The sequence below is a fragment of the Prosopis cineraria genome, unplaced genomic scaffold (genome assembly GCF_029017545.1).
Source record: "Prosopis cineraria cultivar Desert tree isolate PC_DT_omini unplaced genomic scaffold, ASM2901754v1 PC5, whole genome shotgun sequence".
Lineage (NCBI taxonomy): Eukaryota > Viridiplantae > Streptophyta > Magnoliopsida > Fabales > Fabaceae > Prosopis > Prosopis cineraria.
Window position 1 is genome coordinate 2655403 of NW_026555336.1, and position 25499 is coordinate 2680901.

A 25499-nucleotide genomic window follows, 5' to 3' on the forward strand; every position below is an offset into this window, starting at 1 on the left:
GCTGCTGATTCCCTCTCCAAGCCTTTTAATATGGCTGTTACCATGCCCCACAATTCATTTCTTGAAGAAATAAAAAGCTATTTGAAGGACTCGAATGAATTACATATGAAGATTCAAGAGTTCAATGAAGATTCGGGTAAAATGAATGACTTTAGTTTGCATGAAGGACTTACTTGACTGGAAAAATAGAATTGTAATACCTATATATGCCACTGAGTTAATTCTAAAAATCTTGCAAGAATCCCACTTCTCTCGTGTTAGGGGACACTTGGGTTCCTTGAGAACCCATGCCTGGATTTTTTTTTTTTTTCTCATTTCCATTGGCCTACAAGAAGGGATACTAGAGATTATATCAGGAAGTGCAGAATTTATCAATAGGCTAAGAGCTCCCAAACACTTCCCTAGTGGGTTGCTGAATCCTTTACTCATACCTTGCAAATATGGGAAGACATGGCCATGGACTTTGTGACGGGTTTGCTCGTTTCTAAATGTTTTTCTATTACTATCGCAGTTGTAAATAAATTATCAAAATATGGACACTGTACACCTCTTAAAGCTTCTTGCAATAGTGCTCAAGTTGCAAAAGCATTTGTTAATTTAGTAGTTAAGTTACATAGGATCCCAAAGTCGGTTGTTACAGAAATGGACAAGGTATTCACCAACTCATTCTAGCAGCATCTATTTAAGCTTCAAGGCAGTACTTTGAAAATGAGCTCTTCCTATCATGTTTAAATAGATAGGCATAGTGAAGCTTTGAATAAGTGCCTCGAAATGTACCTGCAATGCTTTGTATTTGATGAACCCAAACAGTGAGTCAATTGGTTAACATGGGCTGAATTTTGGTGCAATACTTCCTACCAATTTGCAACTGGCATGACACCCTTTCTAGTAGTGCATGGGAGGGATCCTCCCAATTTAATTGGCGCATCCTCTTCGGCCGAAGCACCTTCTGATGTTCAAGAAGTGTTGGAGCAGCGTGACATGTTATTGAATCTCAAACAACATTTGGTTAAGACCCCATGAAGAAATTTGCTGATAAAAGAAGGACTGAGGTCCATTTTGAAGTGGGAGATTGGGTTTTCCTGAGGTTCCAGCCCTATAAACAAAACACGGTGTAGTAGTGTAAGAATTAAAAATTGGGCCTGAAATATTTTGGGCCATTTTAGGTTGTTGAAAAGATTGGGTTCATGGCTTACTCTAGCTTTTTCATGAGGCCTGAATCCACTCAGTCTTTCATGTCTTGCTCCTCAAGAAATGTGAAGTTAACCCTTTTGATCACTACTTCCATTACTCATTGTTGATGAAGGGCCAATGTTGTCTTCTCGTACCTTTTGGGGCACCCAGGTAGTTAATATTCACAATGAGGAAATGAAACAATATCTCATTCAGTGGGATGCGGAGATTGATCCTACTTAGGAAAATGAATCCTTCTTAAAGAACAATGATCCACACTTTGACCTTGAGGACAAGGTCAATCTTGAGGAGGGATGCCATGGAACGACTACTGGCTGTGACAATGACTTGGCAAGACAAAGTGGATGATCAGCTAGAGCTAGCAAACAAAGACGAGGATGCAAATCAGATTTAGGTACCTTTGGGACAAGTGTCACAAGCACGGGACAGGGTTCCTTCCTTTCTCTTCTCTTCTTTTCCCTCCTTTTCCCAATCCTCACCATTCATCAAATTTGTAATTTAAATAAATTCATTAAATAAAATTAAATCAATGGTGGGAATAGGGAAAATGAGAGAAAATAAAGGGAGGAACCTCTCTCCCCACAAGCACAGTACCCTGCAAGCTGAGCGTAGCGAAGCATTTGGAGGGGCACTAGCATTCGCAAGCCACCTCTGTGGTTCAAGGATGATTGGGGGCTATTAGCAAGGGGGAAATCAAGGGTTTGGGGTAGAGAAGTTTTGTGATCTTATCCTTCTGGTTTTAATGTTCTTCCCCTCCCTCTGATTGTAATTTCTTCCCTTCTTTCTGCTGCATTTTCCGGATGTTCTTAGACCATTCGGCTATTTCAATCAAAGATATAAGTACCCGTGACTTGATTTCATATCATTTCTTGAGTTATTGTTATTTGATTTCCTCGAATATTTCAGGTGACCATTCTAGGACACTTGGCTGTGCTGACTCCTAAAACACATAACTTAATCAAGGCAACAAACCATGAATAATAAATAATTAAGAGACTCAATTTATCCTTATGTCCCAAATTGGTTTTCCCGATTTGTCAACTCTAAACACTGTTGTGAGCAATGTGAGATTATCTCCAAAACTTTCGCAGCCACCCACATCACTTTCTAACGAAACCGCCATTTCTATGTATGATTTGCTAATTGCTAGCAACCCAATTTCCACAAACATTTACTTTACGCTGACGTGTTTGTGTACTTTGTTTGTCTAAAAGAAAAAAAGAAAAAAAAAACTATGAAATATACAAACCCACCATATCAAAGTCTAAGAAACCTACACCTCTCATGAATGGCGCAAAAGCAGCCTGAAACTGAACTCGTACGGCATTATTTGTACCAGCTGAGAGACAGGAGGCTCTCTTCCACTTCTCTGGAGGCACTTGATTGTTTCATTTCTGAGGTCATGAGGAAGTTGCAGGCAAACCCAGTCCAGTAAAGATTCTAAGTCCTTTGCAAAATCCAGTAAATACCAGTCGAGCAATTTTGGGATTATGACCTTGTTTGTGTTTGTAATGCCAACCGCTGCCTGTAAATAATCTCTCTTTGCTGCTTCTAATTCGTTCTCAACTTGAGATGCTGTGTACACCCTCACCTTCATATACACGCAGGACACGAGATTTATACACTTATCCACATCAAGAAACAGATCTAGACTATGACAACAATGTTACTACTGGACATTTTTGGCGGATACCAACAAGTGGTATTAAATGAATCTCTCACAACCCAAGAACAACAACCTTGGCCTAAGTTTCAAAAGTATGAAGATTTGTGTGCTCACAAACAACTAATCAGTGTAAAGATGGCTAAAATATTGGTAAGTTGAAGTGGGGAGAAGAAAACATACTGCAGGTGAAGACCAGCTTCCACAGGAGAGTGCGAATGTAACCAAGGGTTCAGACCATTCCAGTCCAAACATGCTTCTACTGATAATCTCGTCGTTTTTGTTGATTTTGGGCATGACTGTTGCAGGAAGCGAAGTTGAAAAATCAATGGATGAATTATAATCAATTTGAAGACAATTATATAACTGTTCAAATAGCAAGGACTTTGAAGAAAAAGGAACTTCATCAGGTCTAAAAGCACATTGCATGATTGGGGAACTTACAAACTTCAGGTGATAAGGCAGTCTCAGAATGAAATGCTCTATCGTAATTGCATTGAGCAACTGGCCCCCTACTACTAATGTTGCCTGGTAAAAACATGGACAAATATGAATCAGCTTGAATTTTCATGTAAAACTAGTCTTTGCATTAATCCTTCTGAAAAGTGACTCAGGTTGTGTAACAAATTTGTTTATTTTGGAGTCTAATGTGTACTGAATTTTTGAAAACTTAAAGTTAATTGTCCTGATCAATGTACCTCCTGCATTAGCGCCACAACCATTTCAGGACTCTCTGGTATGCCTTGTCTCAAATATGCCTAAAACATCCAAAATCAAAATGAGACCTGTCTTCTGCCATAAATTACAGCAAGATGAAGCTAATTTGTGACAGGACAGTATATCTTACATTCAACATGCAGGAATTATAAGTGTTTATCCAGAATGCGAGTTTCTGATGATGAGTAAGACCCTTCAATTTCACAGAAGCAAGCTTCCCAAGTAGGAACCTGAATACCAACCACTTTATCAGGTTAGTTACGGACACTCATTGATTCTATCAATCAATAGCTAAAAAGAATTAGCCTTTCAAAACTTACTCAAGTCTACGGATCAGAAACAATGCATTTGTTGTTCTGTTGAGATCAACCGTTGACGCTTTCACTTCACATAGATTTTTATAGGGACCAATATCTCTCTTTTTGGATTGAGGATTAATGCCATAGGGATCATTGAGCTCTCCTAATCTGTCCTTCGATGTGCATATTCTGATAAATATGCTGCACAAGCACTTCACAATATCCTCTGATATTCCATTAGGCGTGATATCAACTTCTGATGCTCTATCACCTGCTCTTTCCTGATCTGTTAATCTCCACTCCAGCTGAACAAGCAAAAGCCGTCATTGAAATTGGAAATATTTGACAAGTGTGCAATTTTACTGAAAATCATTGATCCAACTCATCTAAAACTGATGGCAACAAAACTACAGGAGTGCTGAAATTGAACCTGTTGAAATAACTACAACTATTTCAGAGATTGTTTCTTGAAAGTGTTAATGTAAGTTACCTGTAACTTCTCTGCCGATTCCTGTTTGACAGGAGTTTTCTTCACTGGAGTACTGGCTTTGGAAGTTTTCTTTTCTGGAGACTGCGTGTCCTTCATGACAGCATTACTAAACGATAGATTCTCTTTCCCTCTTCCTTCTTCTGGGATAGATGAGATTGAGTTTTGCTTTCTATGCAATTGTTTCCCAGCGGTGTTATCAGAGATAGTAGTGTCAGATGAAAATAGTAGCTTTCTACTGGAAGTACTTCTGGCAATAGGAGGCTGAGGCCTAGCCATGGTTGTTAGATTAAACTCGCTTTGAGACAAAGATTTTGATCGTTGGTGTTTGGAGCTCCTGAGTGAGTTTTGCTCAATCGAATCATTCAAAATTTCCAAATTTCTCTTAGAGGAAGTGTACACAGCTTCCTGGTATAAACCTTTCCTGAAATTCACAACCTGTTCTTCTAATCGTACCACCTCCTCCTCCAGTACTGCTACTTCAGCAAGAAGCTCCAATGTCTGAATTCCAAAAACAATTCATTTTAGATATAAAGAGATGAAAGCACAAAGTTCTAGGATAGCAGTAAATAAGAAAGACAAACATAGAGAGATGCTAACATAAGGAGGAAGATACGGAGGAAGTCGTGGCAGAGCTCCCAGAGGTCTCGTAAATGCTCTTTCTAACGCCCTGTGAACATTTTCTTCGTGTCTGAGCTTTCTCTTCAACTTATCTACCTGTAAGTGTGAACAGATATCTAAATTGATAAATTATTTATAGAAGTAACAGTTAGTTGAAAGAAGTAAATGAAACATGTGAGAATGATTGGTGTACGTCTTGTATCAAGGCCATTTTCCTTTCTCTGTTGGATCGACGTCCATTTTTCAAGGTTTTCTGGGCACCCATCGCTCTGCTCCCTCGAGTTTCCATCTTGCCCTGCATTTTCACAGTCAGTAATGAATCTGTTTTATAAGCAAACTAATTTGACTGTTCAACAAAGAAGCTGAAGCACAAATCTATTCGTTTCTTCAGATCAGAGATAGAACCCAATTTTCGGATGCGGACCAAAGCCTTCACATTTCCAATTTATGTCGATTGAAGAGTTCGATAAGAATAATTCTCAAAGGAGTTGGAAAATTTCATGCTTGTGATCAAAGCAGTTCTTGATTTAGGCTCTGAATCAAGGTTTTCGTTTACAAACACACAGAGAAGTTCATTTCAAATAACGTGAAAATTTTGGAACCTTTGATGGTAGAGAGCCTAATTTTCTGGAGAAATTGCCAAACATAACAGGGTGCTTGGTTCTTCAAGATCTCCCAAGGGGACACCAGAAAAACAAGATAAAATCTGTAAGAAGAAGAGGAAGAAGAGGAAGAAAAGGAGAAGGAGAAGAATTTATTACTTTATTTTCATCATTTAAAGAAGCTTTGGTTGCCTGAAGGCGGGAGGTGGTGGTCGTACTGGTTCGTGCTCTGGTATTCATCTGCTTTCCACTTTCCCGGGAAACGAGAAAGAATACAATGCAATATAACTTTATTTATCCTGTAAGATGGGCAATAAGAGGTTGAAGTTAACAGTTAAGCCATTGATAAAGTGAAATGCAATATCAAAGCAGCATGCAATTATACAAAAAGGCAGATAGGAACCGACTCTTGCGAGACAAAGTCTCCCAATGAGGAAGAGAATTCATAAATTCATAAACAGAGGCAAAGCGGGAAACTTGAAAGCAGAAAGACAGACCCAGAAACGCAAATCCCTGCTCCCGCAAGAAAAAAAGTTCTTTTATATTTGTCTAGAACAGAGCGAAACAGAAAGCAACAAAAACCCACCACAGTAGAAGGAGGAAAACGACGAGGTTTCTAACGAGCTCACAGTCGCTTCCAACAAAAGCGTTCCATTGGTTTTAAATACCAAAGTAATATGATAACCATGTTTGATCTGCTCTCACGCCTCTCAGCTCTTCCTCATATTGATTAATTTTCGTTTCTAATAAGAAAAAATAAGTCTTTACTGCAATATAAACACGTCTAGAGAGGAATGTGATTGTGATTGAGATTTGAGAGTACCTTGCCTTTTTGGGCTGAGAGTGACAACCTGCTTTCATTACGAAACAACGTGCGTCCCACTCTGTGTGTGTGTTTCTCTGTTTGCTAAGCTTTTTCTCTTGTGTATGTTTTCCATTATATTCCCACATTCCTACTAGTTAGTGATAGTGATAAATTCTAAATATTAATGATAATGTACCTTTCAATTATGTTTATTTTATTTTCACCTCATTACTATTTGGAGTAGGTTGAGCTAGGTACTTAATGTCCTGTGCTGAACTCAAATAGTTATTATGTCAGTGATTCTTTTTCCTTTGGCTTCAGACAAAGGCAAACGCATAAAATTACAAAAGAGAAAAAGACAATTCCTCATCAAGCAGAAGCAATTTAGTTGTTCTCTTTTTGAGTAATAAAATGAGGTTATAATTTGGCATTGACAATTAATAAAGTTGAACTAATGAACTACTATGTTTAAACCACCCCAAGGGCTTTTCCCTCTCTTGGTTTTCAATTTCTCTTTTTTCCTTTTCTTTTAGTTTTTATCTTCATTCAAATTTTGGTGCTAGCTCACTTTATTTGTTAGAACAAAATTTAAAGAAAAATAAATAGAAATGAGAAAAGAAATGAGTGGAATTTGTCAGGGCATGTGATAACAACTAAAAAGTACTCCTTAAGAAAGGCATTGTCTCAAGTACCAGCAAGAGTTTTGAGGGGCCCTCCAGAAAAATAATCTATTATCATAATAACAGTTTTAATTAATCATAAGAAGATCATTAACGAAATTGATATCTGCCTTTTCTGTTCTAAATTGAGATCATCCAAGATCTGATTCATTGCTTATTCAGAGAGCATTAACCAAAATGCCATTTGAAGTAAGCAAGACAAAGTCCTCATTTACTGGATTATCAGCCTATTTAATGTCTAACTTTCACCACCGCAAATGATTGACTTTTTAAAATATTAAAAGTGAAGTGTTCTTTAAATTAATAAGCAATGGCATTTAGATATTTTCGGCAACAATTATCTAATTGGTACATATGCTACTATTTTTCAGTAAGTTTCATCAATAATTGTTGAATCTAAATTTTTTATCATCACAAATAATTACTTATAACATAATTAAGTTAAAAAAAGAAAGAAAGAATAAGTATAAAAAAAAAGGGAAATCCCGCATAATTTATACTTTACTCCTTTGTGTTATTTCCTCTCTGTGATTACATAGTTATTTTATTATAAATATTAAATTTCATTCTATGAAAGGGGACAAATCTAATGCCTTGAACTTGAGAAGTGTAATATTTCTGGTGGTGAGAGAAAAAAAGACGTAGGGCTTGTTTAGTAACATATTTTAAGAATAGTTTTCTATTTTCTAAAACAAAACAAAAATCTATTTGGTATCATATTTTAAAAAAAAATATTTTAAAACACAAAAGGACTAAATATTGCTATAAAAAATTAGAAAAATGAAAAAAATATTTCAGATGATCTGGGATTATTATTTTGGAAAATAAGAAAGAATGTGAAAAACTTTTTTTTTGTTCCCATAACATGTTATATAAAATTCTAATTTTTAGAATAATAGAATAAGATAATTTCAAATAAAGCCCGTAATAATTCTTTATCTATGAGATGTGCAAGAATTTGAAGTTTTATAATTGTATTCTTAATTAAGTGCTTTTATAAAATGCTATAATAATAAATTCCAAAAACTCCAAACTTCAAGAAGAGAGACATGGGAGGAAGAAGCAAGCAACGTAGTGAGCAAACTGTTCAGGTGCCACAATATCTTTGAATTAATGACAAGATTCTCGAAATTAGTATCATTAATTAACCATGCATCATCTCTCTGAAATGTCAAGTGCTTGCTTCTGGAAATGTTTTGTGTCTCCTCCTTGCTGTCTTGTGCAGCTTATTCACTCTGCCACAGCTAACAGGACCGGAAAATGGGGAAAATTAAAAAAGAAAATACAGAAACTGCTAAAACACACAAGTTGGGGGGGGGGGGGAGAGTTTTTATAAAATAAAATAAAAAGGAAAAAAGAAGTGAAAAAGAATAAAAAGACCAATCTCATAGACTGCTTCCAATAATAGGGTAAAAAATTACTGAACAAATAGGAACCAAATTACTGAACCAACTGCCGTGCCTGTTTTCCTCAAATACAAAAAAAAAAAATTTCTATTCTCACTGGTCGTATTGGAAAAGAAGGAATTGCAATGATGATAAAATAGTAAAATACTACTTACATGGATGGTAGAACTACTAGAAATACAGTATTTAATGAGAAAGGTGGGGCTTGGAGACTGGAGAGACATTCCCAATGCATTAGGACAAGGCTAGAGATTAAATAACAAGTATAATAATGACAAACATTAAAGAACACATGTTCGGTGCATGGATTTAATGATACCAGTTTAGACAGGAGTATTCTATTAGCACGGGCACGTGAGGAGCTTGGGCTCACTCTCTCACTCTATTTTTTTTTTTTTTTTTTGTTTCCATACAAAAACACTACCCTTACAGCCATCCATTTGGAAGCAGATGCCTAAATTAAACAGCGGAATCCAATCAAATACTAAGCTGTGGAGTATACCAACTCTGTCTCACTTACATACTGACCCACCAGACACATAAGAAACTGTGTCCTCAACCTACTTCTGAGAAATCATTTTTATTACATTTCTTGTCGGGTGAAAGGGAATTTATCCCCAGGGCTATTCTAATGGATCATCTTCTTAAAATACCAAAATTTGTAGAGATGAATGATCCCAGCTAGTTGCCAGTCCATTGTGGGGATCATTTGTAGTACATGACTGAATGGGTGCATTATATATAGGATTTAGAAACCTTAAATTAAACATTCATAAATAAGCAGACATTTTGAAAAAGGAATTTTTAAATTTTCATATATAATCATTAATCAACACATGAAGATTACGTTTTTCACAGCTCAACATTTTGTGATTATATCTTTTGAAGAATTGTTTGCATATGTCATATTTTTATCAAGGAATCTAAATATCTAATAATAAAAAATTGAATTTATGATATATGCTAACTTTTAGGACCAAGGCTAAGCTTCTTCCTTACATCAACTTTTGGTGAAAGTTGTGATTATCACGTGAACTAGATAAGGATCCATCCTTTTATGCCAAATAAATAAATAATAAAGAAAAGAAAATTGAAGAAGAAAAGGATCAGTGACTCATTCCTTGTTTACATGTAAAGGAGAGACAGTCATGTAGCAAGTATGAACAATCAAGCCTTTGTTTAAACTGCATTGTTGATAGACTCGAGCATTAGAAGGTATAGTAAATTCAAATGATCACTGATTTATATCATGTTTATAATATAAAAGCTTCGATTAATAACTCCAATGATAAAGCTTACACTAACATGTGTTGTATGTGCGGTGAGGAACATCCAATCCAATCCTTGTTGCTTGGCCAAAAGGCTGACCTGTGAAAGTGAAATTTGCAGCCATGCGTCACGCCAGTGAAATCATTTCACCTGGAACTTTCATCAAGCACCCTATCTGCATCCATTTCGGAAAACCGGATTGGAAGCATTGTTCTGAATCTGAAAGATGCTGACTAATACATATATTTGGATGTCAAATTCAGAAAAGAAAATCATCCAACTACTTGACAAATGGCAAACGAGGCAATTAAGAAGGGTGGGGAAATAGTGCATGTACAGAGAGCTGGACCAGCACATTCGAGGCCGTGCCATCACTTATGGAAGATGACGCAGCAACATCAGGGGCTGGTCAATTTGAGAAATCAGAATGCCCCTTTGCTGCATTCATTTCGCAAAGCGATTTATGGCATGCTTGGATTGTTTATTTCGCGACAGCCTGCCTTGTATCAATTGGATACATCTTCTATGACTGTATATCGTTTTCATGTGTTGTCAAAACCACTCAGAACTCAATTACGGATGATCGCTAATGGCAACCATAATCCGTACGAAACAATAGTCAATAAGATAATACACACACTCGCATTGTAAGTAATCCTAATTGATGCTTCGTGAAAATAAAGGAAAAGAAAAACTCAATTTTACTTTTAACACGGACAATGTCTTTTTTGCAATCCCCTTGGTTTGAGTGTGTGAAAGTGGTCCCTGTGTTCTACAAATTTTTATAAGGATGATCTGGATGGAGTGAAGGCGAAATGATCCGAAGCATTTTATTTTAGAATTCTTGATGTGAAAAAAAATTCTACATATATGATAAAATGTAGAATTGCAAACTTGAGTTATGGAGGAGGATATTGAAGTTAAAAGGTTTTCGTCTGAGTAGAAGTAAGACGGAATATTTATATTGTAAATTTGGTAAAGGACTATTCGACGATAATTTGGAAGTGAAATTGGAGATCAAATTATACTTCAAGTGGAAAAGTTTAGATATTTGGAAGCCATTATTTAAAATGATGGCGAAATTAGTGGAGATATTTCACATAAAATTCAAGCTGGGTGGTTTAATTGGAGAAAAGCTAAAGGAATTATTTGCGACCGTAAGGTGCCTAATAAACTTAAAGGAAAGTTTTATCGTACTGCTATCAGACCGACAATATTATATAGTAGTGAATGTTGGGCTCTAACGAGACAGCAAGAGCATAAAGTTGGAGTAGCAGAGATGAGAATGTTACGATGGATGTGCGGACATACACGTAAAGATAAAATTTGAAATGAGCATGTACGCGAAAAAGTGAGAGTGGCACCTATTGAAAAAAAAATGGTAGAAAATCGATTGAGATGATTTGGACATGTACAAAGAAAACCAAGGGAGGCACCGGTAAGAAGAGTGAAACATATAACTTTGAGTCCGATTAAGAGAAGTAGAGGAAGATCTAAGAGAACACTTTTGGAAGTTATTGAACGCGATTTGTTAATTAATAATATTCCTAAAAGCTTGATAAATGATAGAGCACAATGGCGTCTTGCAATCCATGTAACCGACCCCATCTAGTGGGATAAAGGCTTGTTGTTGTTGTTGTTGTTGTATATGATAAAATGTATGACTAATTTCGTTACTTTATGACTTATTTCTTGTATTATATACAAACATATAATAAAACATGTTTGGTATATATACTTGCCATGGTCTTATATATAAGTCACGATCTAGAATGAATTGAGAGTTTTTTTTACAAATTGATTTATATAAAAAATAAATCATTAATTACTTTTTTTCATTTTTAGGCTTTTGCAATTTTCTATAAATAGGGTAAAATGTTACATATAAGAAAAAATATTTTTTATTATTCATGTGTGCTCTTCTTTTGAAAACAATCTTGTTTGAAATCTCCTAATGGGGATTCAAATTTTAATTGTCCAGATTACAAGAGAATAGCTCATTCTATTTGACTCAATCCTCATTAATAAGAAAAAGTATTTTTAAAAATAATACATTTAATAAAATAAATCAAGAAAATTTTTTCTGCACAATGTCAATGATTTAACTAATTAACTCCCCATGATCCTAATGAAACAGTTAAAAATACTATGTATGTATATAGTAGAATAAGCTATAATAACAAAACGATGGTGGTGGGCAGGTTGAAAGAGATATGATACTCCTTAAATAATATAATAGGTTTCGAATCTTATAACTGAACAAACATTATGAGCTGCCGCAATTTGGGCTATAAAAATCATAATTTTAATCATTTTAGTTGTACTTTTAAAAAATAGTAATAAATCTCCTAAAATACGTGAATAATTTTGATTCCAAATTGTTCTCCGAAAACAATAAAAGTATCAAGTATGCCAAAAACGTTAAGTATTAAAAGATAAAAGATTCTCAAACTCCTTTACCATAGTTTACCCCGACGTAAAATACAAACAAGATTAGAATAACAAGTGGTTGATTAATAAAAAAAATATGCAAGGTACAAGATTGTAGAGGTTACAAAGCTAAAATTGATGCTAAAAAAACTACCTAGAAATACAAACTGAAATGCTAAAATGAATATTAAGAGTTGATTGTTGTTGAGACTTGAGAGCCCTCTCTATGTGACTTTCTCTTCCTTTTACAGTGATTCAGCTGAAGTAGTTGCCCTCATGGAATCTGGAGCTTGTTAGCAAAATATCAAGGATTCAATAGCACGGCTCATGAAATTTATGACATGATACAACATTTCTCCTTGATGGTCTCGTATGTCTATCTTAAATCTTAAGAGTTAAGTTAAGCTTGTACATGGAATGTTTCTTCTTGCTTACAGCGTGTAGTTGCCAACCCGTGTCCTAAAATATCTGTAGATGAGGATCATAATCTTGCAAGATTCAGGGCTTATTGAGATCAAGAACTCATGTGAGGCAATGGTCTAGATAATGATTTTGACTCTTAAGGGATTTAATGACCTGAGCTGACTTAATTAAGTTATTTTATCATAATGTGGATCGGCTTTATTATTATTGGATCTCTTGCTGGACCTAATGCTGTAAATGACCCTAAGAGCGGAATGAATTAGGTTGATCAAAAATTTGCATTGACTTTACAGAAATAAAGAGAGAAGTGTAGAAATGTTGTCACCAAACACAAGAGATAGAAGAAAAGAGCTTGCACGGATGATTTATCCTAGTTCGACTCTTATCACTTGAGTCTAAGTTAAGTTCCCAAAAACCTCGTAAGATTTCCAACTATATCACCAAGATTAAATTGGGCTCTTAGTTGCCGTAATACATTCATGGATTTCTTACTAAATCTGAATCTCTCCCCTTACAAAGGTAATAACGAATCTACTTAAGCTCCTCAAGCTTAAGTTTATCTATTTAGATAATAAAAAAATAGAGATAAATAGAGTAAGTTTAAGAATAAATTACCACTATTATAAACTCTCTTTAAGAGTAACTATGTAATCTATGAAGATTACAAATAATAAATGTTATTCTAGAAGTTCATAAAAATTGAATGCAAATTCATGATAAAACTTCGTCATTGTTGGCTCTATAGTTCTCTATGTTCATTCTTCATAAATGAGCCTATTTATATTTGAGAGTCATAAATGATTCGATAAATTTATAAATCTTCTTGTTGGAAGTCAGTTATATTTGTCTCATTCTTTCTTCTAAGTTTTTTTAGATATTTGAGCTTTTTTTAGTTTCTTCGATGGTTGACACAATGTAACAATATTTTATAGTGGAGGTTTCTCTTTATGTAAGGTAATGGTTATAAGCATTAAATGCTCTAACCGAAGTAGGTATAGCATTTTAGCACAAGTGTTATAAATCAGGAAAGAATCACAAAGAGATTGATCCAAGCAATAATTGTGTTTAGAAGAAATCTAAAAAGATTATAGAGTGAACAAAATTAATTGCAGATAAAAAGAATAGCAAAGAAATGAGTTTTAAAGAGTTTAGAATTGAAAATGTAAAACAGAGCATGAAAAAGCAATTTAGTACCGATGCCATTGAGGTTAGTACCAATGCTGTGATGAACAATAATGACAACACAATGAAAATAGCACAAGCATTTCTTTGATAGTATCAATATGAAACTCTTTGTAAATGACGATGATATTTGTCATTTTATGAAAATAAAATGATTTTCTCAAGAAAAATTGGTAGCACAAGTGTTAATGAACTGTTTGAAAGAAAATGTTGGAGAATGGTACCAGTGCTATCAAATAGCACAGGTGTTAATACAACTTAAAAGAACTCTTTCAAAGTGCATGTGTTGAACAACAGTACCAGTGCTATTAATAACACAAGTGTTAAAAAAAAGAGGCTTGAAAACATGACAACAAGAGATGATGAAAAAGTTGAAATAGCACAAGTATTGACAGACAATACAGGTGCTAATGATTCAAAATGAAAGAACAAGACTATGTAAAAAGAGAAAAGAAACACAAGTAGAATAAGAATAGGAGAATAACACAGGTGTTAAAATTGAAATAGCACTAGTGCTAAAAGATAATACCTGTGCTGAAGGCACTTAAAAGAAAAATGAAGTTTCAAAAAGTGAATTTTGACATAAGGTTTAGTAGTTGAAAAACTTCCACAGTGATATTTAAAGATAAAAAAATATATAATTAAATCAAATATTTAATTAAGTCAGGATTTCACAAAAGAATAAATATTTTTATGACACGAGGATCAAAATAAATTAATATAGGATTGAAGATATCAATGCTCAGTCTCTCTAGATCAAATTCATTTTAAATATTAGTCAATTACTTTACCCTTATATAATCATGATTAATTAACCTGTAAATATAATTTTCTCTTTATTTTATAATCATTAAAATCAACATTCAACTGACGTTTCATTCACTTGGCCTATTTGTTGTGTTAGTTGTTGTACCCTTTTGCATAGAGGTGGTTTTAATTTCACCCCAAACACATAGAATTAGAAAAATGATAATTTGTGTAATTTTACCGGGAATGAGTTCCATGAACATAGAATTCAGGGCTCATGATCCGAAAAGCAAAAGGTCGAAATAGCGAAGAGGGGAAAAGGCACATCCCACATGCAAAAAAGGTTAATTCAATCAATGTCATCAATTCGCTGCTTTATACGTTCACCGCTTTTTGGGATGCGAGCGTACAAGTGTTCTTCTTTTTCAATTAAAGTATCCAACTCTTCTCTATCTTCATTCCCAATTTCGCATCATATGATATTCAGTATTAGATAACGAAATCACCAAAATTGTAGCTTCAGTGAGAAAGATATCACACACTTCCACGACCACTCGATAGGGACTTGTTTGTTCCTGGTTATCATCACATCATGCTTGTTTGTTTGTTTTTTTTTTTTTTTGGGGGGGGGTGTTCCCACTTGCAAGCCTCTGTGGTTACATGTTTCTTTTGCCCTAGTTTGTGGATTTAAAGAATACAAGAATATGAAGTTAGAAAAATAGATTTTAAGATGTTGAGATGAATGTGTTAGTATACATTAAAAAAATAAAATCCATAATAATATATATAAGAAAAATTAGGCATGCATCTATTGACAAGATGGTCGTTTGAGATAATTTGAACATGTATAAAAAAAAGTCACATCAGGCACGGGTAAAATAGTAAAATATAAAGTCTTGAGACCTGTAAAGCTGTAAAGAAGGACTAACAAAACTAAAGAACACTCTTAAAGAACTGGTTGAAATAAGATTTTTTTGTTAAAAATATATTCAAAGATGTAGTTGTTGATGGAACAAAATGAAATGGTGTAATTCATGTAGCCATAAACAGAAAAATAAGGATTTCTCTTATTGTTGTTATTTAGTTTGTGGGTTTCATGTCTCTCTGCTTCGATCTTGATCTTTGCCCGACACACCCTGTTCTATTTTCAGCTTTTTTTAGTGATCCAAAGAAAGATCAGGCACTACATACAAGGACGAAATGTCAACGTTTGTGTCTTCCTGATCAGCCCAGCAATTTCACAATATTATGCAATACAAATAATCAGAATTGAAAGCCCTAAAGGCTAAAAGCACTCCTAGTGTCACATACCAAGCCAAAAATAAAAGCACCCATCGTGTGACACGCGAAACTAACTTTTGTGAAGCTTTGGTCTGTGACTGTGGTCACACTCCCTGCTCAATATCTTAACCAACTCAGTTTTGTTGCATCATAACCCTATTTCCTATCAAGCTTTTCACTTTTCTGGGTCCAAATAAATCTGTTATCATCTTAAACTGTCAAGCTGTAAACCGAAGCAGAACAAAATAAACCACCTACTTTATGCCTTAACCTACCAAGTTACCAACCACATCAACGCTCATCATTTGCTTGTGATAAGTTTGGTTGGAAAACACCGCAAATGAACTGCATGTGATTGTGAATGTAGATCTTAGGAAGGGTAACACCTCTAGTAAATCATGTTATTACTAGATGGTGAGAGAGAAAGAAGTCGTGATCCTTCTTTGCTGTGAGAAATGGTCCTGAAGGCTGATATAAAGGCACTTCGAAATAGGACCACTTCAAGTGATCCGACAGAAGGCAGGCCCAAATGAATAGACTAATAGACTCTGAGTTACAGCTTTCTCCTTATCTACTCGACCAAGAATGGCCTCAAACTATTGAACTAAAATGTCTTATATAGAGAGGGTTAGTATCTAACATCATGGGGAGCTATATATTAGTATGGTTACCAACAAAGAAGTTAAGCCTTGTGTGTGGAATAGCACGGTTACACTAGATTATGATATTTGGTTGCAATAAGGTCAACGTCTGGTAGGAAATGACAAATTGGGTGTAGATTGATTGGAGAATAGAAATGGTCCCTGAATTTACAAAGCTTCTGATATGGCTTTCCGGTATTGCCGGCTGCTTCTGAATAATGCGCATGCTCGTCTCTCTGTCGTCTCCATCAACCTCTGCATGTGGTGAGAAATACCTTTATTATCTTTATCTATGGTAGCCATCTGAGTTAATGGGTTTGATCTTAGAAAAAAAATGTTTTCTGAAAGCTCACGATCACATTAGGCTTCCAATGGGTCAAAGAATAGAGAATCTGAAAACGTATAGGCCCAGCAAAAAGAACAGGCTACGATTCGAGAAAAACCTCCGAAGTAAGGAACTCATTCCAAAAAAAAAAAAAAAACTGGACTAGAGTACGGGTTCGCCTGCATGCATCGCTGGCCCAGAAAACCAGGAAAAAAAAGGGCACGTCCATTTGAAGATGACGAGCAGTAATATATGACATAAAACTGGTCCTTAGATGCGAAGGCACGGGTGACTTTGTCTCGAAGCAAAAAGTCAACGCACGAGGTCTTTCAGGGGTCAATTATTTAAGGAGCAAGACGATTTATTCAAAGACTAGAACAAGACGTGATATAAAATCTACCAGCATATTTTCACGCCAAGTTTTACCAGAGGGTATCAGAACTTTTGCGGATCAGAAGTAACTAAATTTGAATTTCTTGCTTCAAAATACCTATGATAAAATCGTTACGCGATGCAAAAACACTCACCGGAATACTCGTTCTTTCAGACGATAACTGAGCAGATTATATTAATCCAACCACTCTAATTCCCCTCCTCGTTTTCAGCTCCTTTTCTTTTCCATGCAAAATTAGGTGATTTGAGTCCCAACTTATTATGTTCCACAACTCATGCGCCATTTTTATGTATGACTTACAGATTAAGCTTATAGACTAGGTTTTATGTGCAGTTAGCTAGTGCATGCGGGTGCGTGGCTGTCTAGACTTGCGATTTTTCCCATCCATAAAGCAAATAGAAACTAGAAGCGAGGAGAGCCAGAGAGGAACATTTGGTAACTTTTTTTTTTTTTTAGCCTTCTTGGGAAATGGTCTTTAGGGTTTGAGGCCCGTTGACGAAAAAGCTGTCGAAATTATTCTCTGCAGGACTAGACTTCATAGGAGTAACATATGGAGGACCCAACAAATGAAGCCCAGAAAAATGGCCGCCCCATATATCATAGGTATACTCATCCGCATGCCCTGTCTCTTGTGCTTGGACAGTTTTTTTGTTCTCAAGTTCGGATCCTGGAGCTCGAGCATACGGAGGAACGGTTGATGTCAATGCCAAGCAGAAAGAAGGTTCACCAGGCAGGGGAAAAGTAGCAGAAGGAATCTCAACAGATTTACTAGCAGCTCTTGTTGGAGTTGAATGCAGCAGCCCTTCAGAAGAGAGAATGTTTCCCCGGCACTTCACTGGAACCTCATCAGCAGAAACAGATGCTTGATCATTGTCAGAATGTTGGTTAGCCTCTTGAATAATCGAAGTACGAGACTCTTCAAGGGTTTGCTCCACCTCAGGAGACAATGGCCAGTTACATCTAGAAGTTGCAGAGACAACTGGAGATAAAGGAGATGAGGGTGTAGAATTCCCACTTTGACTACTTGAAACTTCAGATAATCCTGCTACTTTCGCGGGAAGACTCTTCCTCTTCCTTCTCCTTCCCTTTTCTTTTCCAGTTTTGACCATGAGATTATTACAAGGTTGCGATGCTCCCACTGTATCAGAGCTCTGGGTTACAGTAGATGGTAATTTTGCTTCATCTGGAGCATCCAACAATTGACTGGTCTGTGTATGGTTTGCTGGAGTTTGCATCAGGCGTTGAGACATTCCAACTGAGGCTGTATCGTTTCCAACTGAGCGCAACAGATTGTTCATCTTATCAGACATTGATAACCTACTCTTTCTGTGGTTATGACGCAGAAGAGTTTTCCCAGCACTTTCCACAGTGGTGGGAATGTTGTTAATGTTATCACCCTTACACAGGCAATCCAAGGAGCCATGAGCAGTGGTTTGAGGACATATGATGCAGAATACCACATAAAGTAAGGATGTGAAGAGAAAGAATCCCAGAGAGAGTTTTTTCACACGCATCCAAAACATGGATTTCTTGCAGTTACTCAGCATATCATGAGGGAAACTTGCCTTCATGGGTAACAGAAAAATACCAGTAGCCAAGGCAAGTTCAAGATCCCGATGTACCATGGCTGCAGAAAAATCACTTTGGTACGATATCAGAAGCTCTGTTGACTCCCCAGGTTCCAAAACAAAACCTCTACAAGATTGAACCAAAAAACCATCCAATCCACATTCCTTCCCAGAAATTCTGATACTTAACACCTCCAATGGCAGGTCTCCCGTGTTCTTGGCATAGAGCTCTTTCACTAAAGAATGTGAACAGGCAGAAGTCATCTCTTTCATGCGCAGCAAGGCATATGGAAGAGAGAAATTAAGGTGCCTGGCATTTCAAGATCAAAATCTAGACTCTGAACAAGCTCAGATTTCTCGAGCATGACTAGGGAATGTGACCCTCCAAATCCCCTAAGGGATAACCATTCAACGCCTGAAAGGTTGTTCCTTATCAACGCAGAACCACTCCACCCGCATCTATCCGATGGATAAAAAAGTATTGGCCCTAAAGATGCACGACCATGAGGGTGTACAAAAGCCTTTGTTATTGCAGACTTAGGTACTGAGAATCCATGCTTTGTTGGAGTTGTGGACTCATCTAAAACCAAATTGCCAGATGAAGAGGGGCGTACTAATCCATCCGGACCCTTGCATTCACCAATTATTTCTCCAGCATTCAAGATAAGCTGCATTATAACTGGATACTCACTAGGATTTTTTACAGTGATCCACTGAGGGACAAAACTTCCAACTTGAATCACTGGGAATAACACCTCACGGTTTTCAAGCACAGACATGCCAACTGACATTCCTTGAGACATCCAGTTTCCAAGCACTAATTCGTCAACATCTGCTGTCTCTATATCCTGCAGAAGCAAATGACTATGAATATCAGAAAAAACAAGTAATGCTAGTAATATAGCTTTAGGCCAGCGCATATTTTCCATGTGCACCACTATAGCAATGAGGCAACTCAAAAATTGCGAATGAAGTAAGGGTGCTTAATATTTTATAAAATGTCAATTGTTTTTTTTTTCTTTTTTCTTTTGGGCAAGGGTTTCAAGAGAACACAAGTGATCCAGGAGGACATTTGCTGCACGTTATACAATTTACACGCTTAAAGATTACAAATTCATGACATCAATTAAGAGAGATTTCCGCTTATATTTGTATTGGAAACAATAATATAGATGAATAGTAAGGATATTGTTCATTTTATCACTAGTTCTCCTTTTTAAATATTGTCGAATATTAAATAAAAATTGCATAGGATCTTTGACTTAGAGCACCAGTGCAGCGTCTTATCCCAAAAACCATTTATGCTCTTAAGTCTTAAATCTCCAGGATTGGAACCTTAGATCTTGAATAAAATCAAACTTAGGGTTCCTCAAATCAATAGCTCGGACAGATCCATTGTTAGTTTGAATTTAACACCACAATCCATTCATTTGCATGCTCCTAACATGTAATTCATGTGACAAATAACTGGTGAAAGAAAATGCTCAAGGAGTATCAATTAACGATTTTCTACCTTAATGCCTTATGAAAGAATGTCCATTGGAACTACTATCTACCTTAATATTTCATGAAAGAATGTCCAGTGGAATATACAGTTTTTTGTGAAGAAAATGAATAGGCCCCACCGACAACAAAGATTATCTCCCCCAAGATACAAAGAGCAAAGGGCAAACTCCTCCCAACTAAATTGCTACATACACAAGGGTTGGGATTGCTTAAGTAACAAGAGCCCCTACCACTCACGCCAACTTGAGTTGATACAACTATACATTTCAAGCAGCACATGAATGCAAACATACATACATATATATGTATACACATGTACATGCATACATATATGCATGCATGTATGCATACATGCAAGCAAACAAATAAACATATATATGCACTATTCCATTCAAGTTTACAAGAGACTCACTACTCTAAATTTGTTATTTCAGTGTTGAATCAACAATTGTGACCAAATAAAAAGGAGAAAGAATCTGCATACCTTGACATGTGGTGGCCCCTCCATGCTTCTGGCCACAAAACCTGCCCTCAGATCTCTTGATTCACTATATTTAGTCTCGTGCTCTAATCCAATAGAAGAAAGCCAGCGATCACCAAAGCATATATGTAGTATGTTCTCACACTGAATTTCCATTTGAGGACTAGTTGAGTCATTCGTAAGAAGGAGAAGTTTGCAGTTATCTCGCAAGTTAGACTCTTTAGCTGGTAAGTCAAGTAATTTGGTGCGCAGGTGACTACAATAAATAATTGCAACTTGTGTGACAGTATTGGGGAAAAGTAGCAAGCCTTCCATGTATTTGATGTGAAAAATCTGAGAGTCAGAAACTTCTACAATTTTAACAAAGCTTGAAAGATAAGGGGCATCATTTCTTATGGAGATAATGATGATAGTTTCGCCGCCATCACATGGTGTTAGAGCCTCAAGACTTGCTGAAATATAGATACCAACAGTGTCATGGGCAGAATCGCTAATTACTGCAGCCTCAATAGGAACCATAACAGTATCAAACTTTTCTTGTGAGGACGTCATTAGACGCAGACAAAATGCACCAAATACTTTTCCCTCCATTCCCACTGAAATATCTATCTCTAAAAGAGCTTCAGAGCTACGTGGACTAACCTCCCAGTTTCGATGGGGCCTAACTGCTACAATTGGTGAACCAATTTGGCCACTCTTTACAACCAACCGATCCTTAATAATTGGGAAGAGTAGGTTATCAAAAGCATGGATATTATTTATACTACAAATTGCTTCGGTTTCAACAGAATTATGCCCCAATGAAACTGAAATCCAAGCAGTTATTTCATCAACATACAGGGTCTCATCAAAGGAATTAAACAATGAAAAATTCCTGCTCAACCTTCCACCAGGAGAAATTTCCAGACCTAGTAGGGGCTGAATTCCATAGGGAGATTCAGTAGCATACCCTTTAGCCTCAACAAAGAATCCACCGTAACTTGTTTGTAAAACCAGGTGAGCTGAAGACAAGCCCAGGCATCTAGGGAAGAAAACAAAAGAAATAACTGCTGATTCACCAGGACCTAGTGAAATTTCACTGAAGTTACAAGGATAGAACTGTATGTCAGTACTGAAGGGCTCATAAAGGTGTAACATACAGTCATTGCATGTATTTTCCACATTTATGAAAGCCACTGAAGGGGAATACATGTACTTTTGTCCCCAGTCCAGCAAAGTAGGGCCAATCCTTACATTGGGTGAGAAGAAACTGGATTCAGCCATCTTGGAGTTCTTGGGCAAGAACTGTGTTGTCTTCTGCTGTAATAAAGCTCCTCCACAGGAAGAAAGATCATCTTTATGACCATTCTCAGTTTGAAACAATGGAGCATCATTAGTTCCTTCTCTAGAGTTCAAAGAACAAGAAACAACCCCACCGTTAAGTAGCTCAAACATACCATAGTCAGATGACCAACTTTTGTTACTTGCCTGCTGGCTATCTTGAGTTAGTTCTACACCAAATGGACCATTGTACTGACTACTAGAGTCTTCTAAAGAAGCTTCTTTCATACGTTTCTCTTGGTATGAATATCCACGTATTGTCGAAGGAAAACAGAATGAATGAGTATTTTGACACACACTTTCAATACTATTGTGGGAAGTTGGGATCCCATAGCCCACATTAGTGTCACTAACCAAGCCATCTGAAAAATCCAGCTCGTAATTTTCCCCAAATGACACACAAGCATCATATTCAGGCGGATTTTGTATCCCACTAGTACAGCATGGTCCATAGGCAGCAAAGCAATAGAAGGAACATAACAGAACCACATAACAGTAGAATGTTTTGGCTGGGTGTGACAATCCCCTATTTGAACCACAAATAGATGTAAGATTTTTTATTTTTTTATTTTTTTTACTCTAGACATGCAACATTACAAAACAACTGCAGCATAGCATCAAAAACCCAAGCCCAAATAAGAAAATAAAGAAAAAGAATGGGAGTAAAATTACAATAGCTAAAGCAACCAAAATTTTGCCAGTAATTATTTCCCGCTTTATTTCAGTTTAAAACCAGGTGGAATATTGCATTTAAGAGACAAACATTACAGGTTAAATGAAATTAAAAGTTACCAACATATAGTATAAATAGATGTAACAAATGTAAACACTAGAAAGCTCGAAGGAGGTGCAGGCCCCGTGAATATTGTCCATTATGCCACCAGAAGTTAACCATTTGCAGTTAGAGCAGTCGTCAAAATAAATAAATATATAAATAAATCAAACCCTTCATGCCCAATTGTCGAAAAGAGAAAAAAATTGAGAAGCAATCATCTGGGAATCAATATTGCATGCCAGAATTAGAAGCCGTAGAAATGCTTGTATCCACCGTTAAGCCAAAAACGTTAAGGGATTGCCATACCACATGCCAGAACCATCCCTCAGTAAGACCGCTAGAACCCACTCAACGAAAAAGTAGCAGCACAATTGCAATCGCTTCCTTAAACAGAGCGTTCTAGCCCAGATACCCCCGGATGATTAGAGCCCAAACAAGAATAACCCACTCCACACGTTCAATCCCGGAGGAAAAATCAAAGACCTTCTTTCCTCGGTCTCAATAAAAATAGTAACAGGTCATTAAATAAAAAAAAAAGATTTATCTATACCGAAGAAGAAGAAGCTATAACTAGTAACAAAAAAGTCACAGGAACCTGACAACAAAAACAAGTCCTCAACTTCCAATAGTGGCAAAATATTGAAAATTTACGAAATATAGGAAACCATGGACAAGGAACATGTGAAGACAAAGCACAGATACCGGAAGCATATTTTTTAAGCCACAAAAAGCAAAGTTGATGATGAAGAAAACTAGGAATGGTGAGAACGGTAGAGATACCGGTGGAAGAGCATATAGAGTAGCTTGAACGCTCTGATGATTAGGGTTCCGAGCTCCATGACAGAGGAAGAGAACAACCCATAAGACACAAGACCAAATTTTTTGGGGCTGTTCTAACTGCGCTTACAACCCAAGCACACCCGATAGCAGCGAACGAATGGTCCCAGAGAAACAGCGAAATACAAAGAAGGGAAAGAACACAGTTAAAAAAGCTAGAATTACAGTCAATGGACTGAAACGACGTCGTAAGCTTGGTTGCTGATGCTGAAGGAAATGGGTCGAGGCCTTAAAAAGGGTATAGGTTTAGGGTTACGGCTGAGGTTAGGAAGGGAACCTGGTGGCTGTTACGATCCTTTTCTTCCCATCCTTCGATGATTTTGGCTTGGGGGATAAGGGTGGTAAGGTCATTTGACTGAAAGGGGGGACTAGGAACGGAGGAGGCTTGTCGTCGTCGACTTCTCCGAGATGATGCTAATATATTAAATACTAAGTACATGTTACTTTGTAATGTATCAATGACATAAAATAAAGCGTGTTTCTCGTTGCTATTTAGCTTTAAGTCATTTTCAATTATTTGATAACATTATGCATAGAGATGTCTTTGAAATGATTTGAAAGTTTATAATTTTCATTGCTATTTAGGATTTGAAAACTATCACTTATTTCTCTTCAATGCAGGGGGAGGTTGGATTTAAGAATAGAGGATCAAAATTAAAAAATATATTTACTATAAAATTTTCATAAAATTTAAAAGATTGAAAGTATATAATACTTATATAATATAAAAAAATTTAAAAAAAATTATGAGGTCCATGCCTCTGCTGGTTCCCTCCCTCTGTCACTACGATTTCTCTAATCCGTCGTATTAGTACAGTCAAATATAACTGATGTCTTTTAGTAATGGACATATACTATATAATTTATTATTTTTTTGTAAAAGTTATAATGTATTACTATCCTTGTTTAAATGTGTAGGCGTATATTTCAAAATCAATAATTCAGACTTTCAAACTTATTGCTGTAATTGCATTCAATGCAATCAATACATTTATAGCCATTATTGATTATTATTATTTTTTAATTGCGTAGAGTTGGAGCTGCTGATGATTGAAAATTATAAAATCAAAATAAATATAAATGGTATTAGCCATCCAAGTGTCAGAAATGACACCTTTACACCTTTTATAATGGAGATTGCAAGTTCGAACACTAGAATGTGTGTGGAAGGTGTGCACATTTTGTTTATTATGATTATCACATATCTAATAATTGACACTTATCACAAATAAAATGAAATTGCAAATTTTGCAAGTCCGTGTCATTTGCACATTTCTATACCAAGCCCAATTTGGCTAGTTTACATAATTAAATATTAAATAATTAATATAGAAATACGTGTATGCATGAGTTGAGATTAGAAAATATGTGCATTGCTTGCCTTGGCTTTGGATGAATTGTGGACTAATCAGCGGGGGAGCCACGTAGTTTATTTTTGGAGGGGGGAATCACCCTCTCACATGAAAAAAATTGTACATGTAGTATGAAAAATTTACAACCTTACATCTTATATTTTTAGCTTTTTAAATTCTCCAACTCAATAAAAAAAATTTGGGAATCTAAATTTAAACTCCATATCAACCTTCTCAGCATATTTTTGATAAAAAAATCTCAATATATTTTGCCCAAATAAAAATATGTATAATTTTACTTATGTTATTATATTTTTTGCCTATGTAATTAATTTTAAAAAATTAAAATATTATTTTTTAATTATTTATTTTTAAATTGCATTGTCTTATATCCTGTGACTCAGGACCTTGGCCCCACCACTAGGGCTAATGATAGATAATTCCTTTGTTTGATCTTGTAAGAGGAATCAAAGCCAAAATTTCATCCAAAGGGC

The 25499-nt window shown here is 36.0% G+C and overlaps 3 protein-coding genes across 9 annotated transcripts; all 3 read right to left on the bottom strand.

The window, feature by feature from the left end:
• Window positions 1-2172: 2172 nt before the first annotated feature.
• Window positions 2173-6425, bottom strand: LOC129311599 (uncharacterized). 7 transcript variants are annotated; one of them, XM_054953956.1, is made up of 11 exons: window positions 6170-6323; window positions 5743-5882; window positions 5175-5276; window positions 4961-5077; window positions 4364-4861; window positions 3895-4178; window positions 3705-3804; window positions 3556-3615; window positions 3298-3385; window positions 3041-3156; window positions 2173-2785 (listed from the first exon to the last, which is right to left on the bottom strand). In XM_054953956.1, exons 2-11 carry the CDS (start codon window positions 5821-5823, stop codon window positions 2477-2479), a joined length of 1755 nt encoding a protein of 584 aa, XP_054809931.1. In that variant the 5' UTR covers window positions 5824-5882; window positions 6170-6323; the 3' UTR covers window positions 2173-2476. The 7 variants fall into 7 exon arrangements, with proteins under 7 accessions (XP_054809931.1, XP_054809928.1, XP_054809924.1 ...); XM_054953953.1 differs by lacking the exon at window positions 6170-6323 and adding an exon at window positions 6407-6425 and having other exon boundaries at window positions 2646-2785; window positions 3302-3385; XM_054953949.1 differs by having other exon boundaries at window positions 2646-2785; window positions 3302-3385; window positions 6170-6325.
• Window positions 6426-17230: 10805 nt separating this feature from the next.
• LOC129311178 (uncharacterized) lies at window positions 17231-19008 on the bottom strand. The gene has a single exon (XM_054953248.1). It carries the CDS (start codon window positions 19005-19007, stop codon window positions 17619-17621), a length of 1389 nt encoding a protein of 462 aa, XP_054809223.1. The 5' UTR covers window position 19008; the 3' UTR covers window positions 17231-17618.
• LOC129311177 (uncharacterized) lies at window positions 19004-23956 on the bottom strand. The gene is made up of 3 exons (XM_054953247.1): window positions 23597-23956; window positions 20725-22567; window positions 19004-19582 (listed from the first exon to the last, which is right to left on the bottom strand). Exons 1-3 carry the CDS (start codon window positions 23653-23655, stop codon window positions 19004-19006), a joined length of 2481 nt encoding a protein of 826 aa, XP_054809222.1. The 5' UTR covers window positions 23656-23956.
• Between the last annotated feature and the right edge of the window lie 1543 nt (window positions 23957-25499).

Excerpts from the sequence above, each read along its gene's own strand:
- LOC129311177 (XM_054953247.1), bottom strand. The coding sequence starts at position 23,655 with ATGGAGCTCGGAACCCTAATCATCAGAGCGTTCAAGCTACTCTATATG. Across the intron at positions 22,568-23,596 it reads CTCTATATGCTCTTCCACCG|GGGATTGTCACACCCAGCCA; the intron begins GTATCTCTACCG and ends TGGTTCAAATAG. Across the intron at positions 19,583-20,724 it reads AGGGGCCACCACATGTCAAG|GATATAGAGACAGCAGATGT; the intron begins GTATGCAGATTC and ends TTGCTTCTGCAG.
- LOC129311599 (XM_054953956.1), bottom strand. The coding sequence starts at position 5,823 with ATGAATACCAGAGCACGAACCAGTACGACCACCACCTCCCGCCTTCAG. Across the intron at positions 4,862-4,960 it reads CTCCGTATCTTCCTCCTTAT|ACATTGGAGCTTCTTGCTGA; the intron begins GTTAGCATCTCT and ends TTTGGAATTCAG. Across the intron at positions 3,386-3,555 it reads TTGTGGCGCTAATGCAGGAG|GCAACATTAGTAGTAGGGGG; the intron begins GTACATTGATCA and ends TGTTTTTACCAG.
- LOC129311178 (XM_054953248.1), bottom strand. The coding sequence starts at position 19,007 with ATGAAAGAGATGACTTCTGCCTGTTCACATTCTTTAGTGAAAGAGCTC.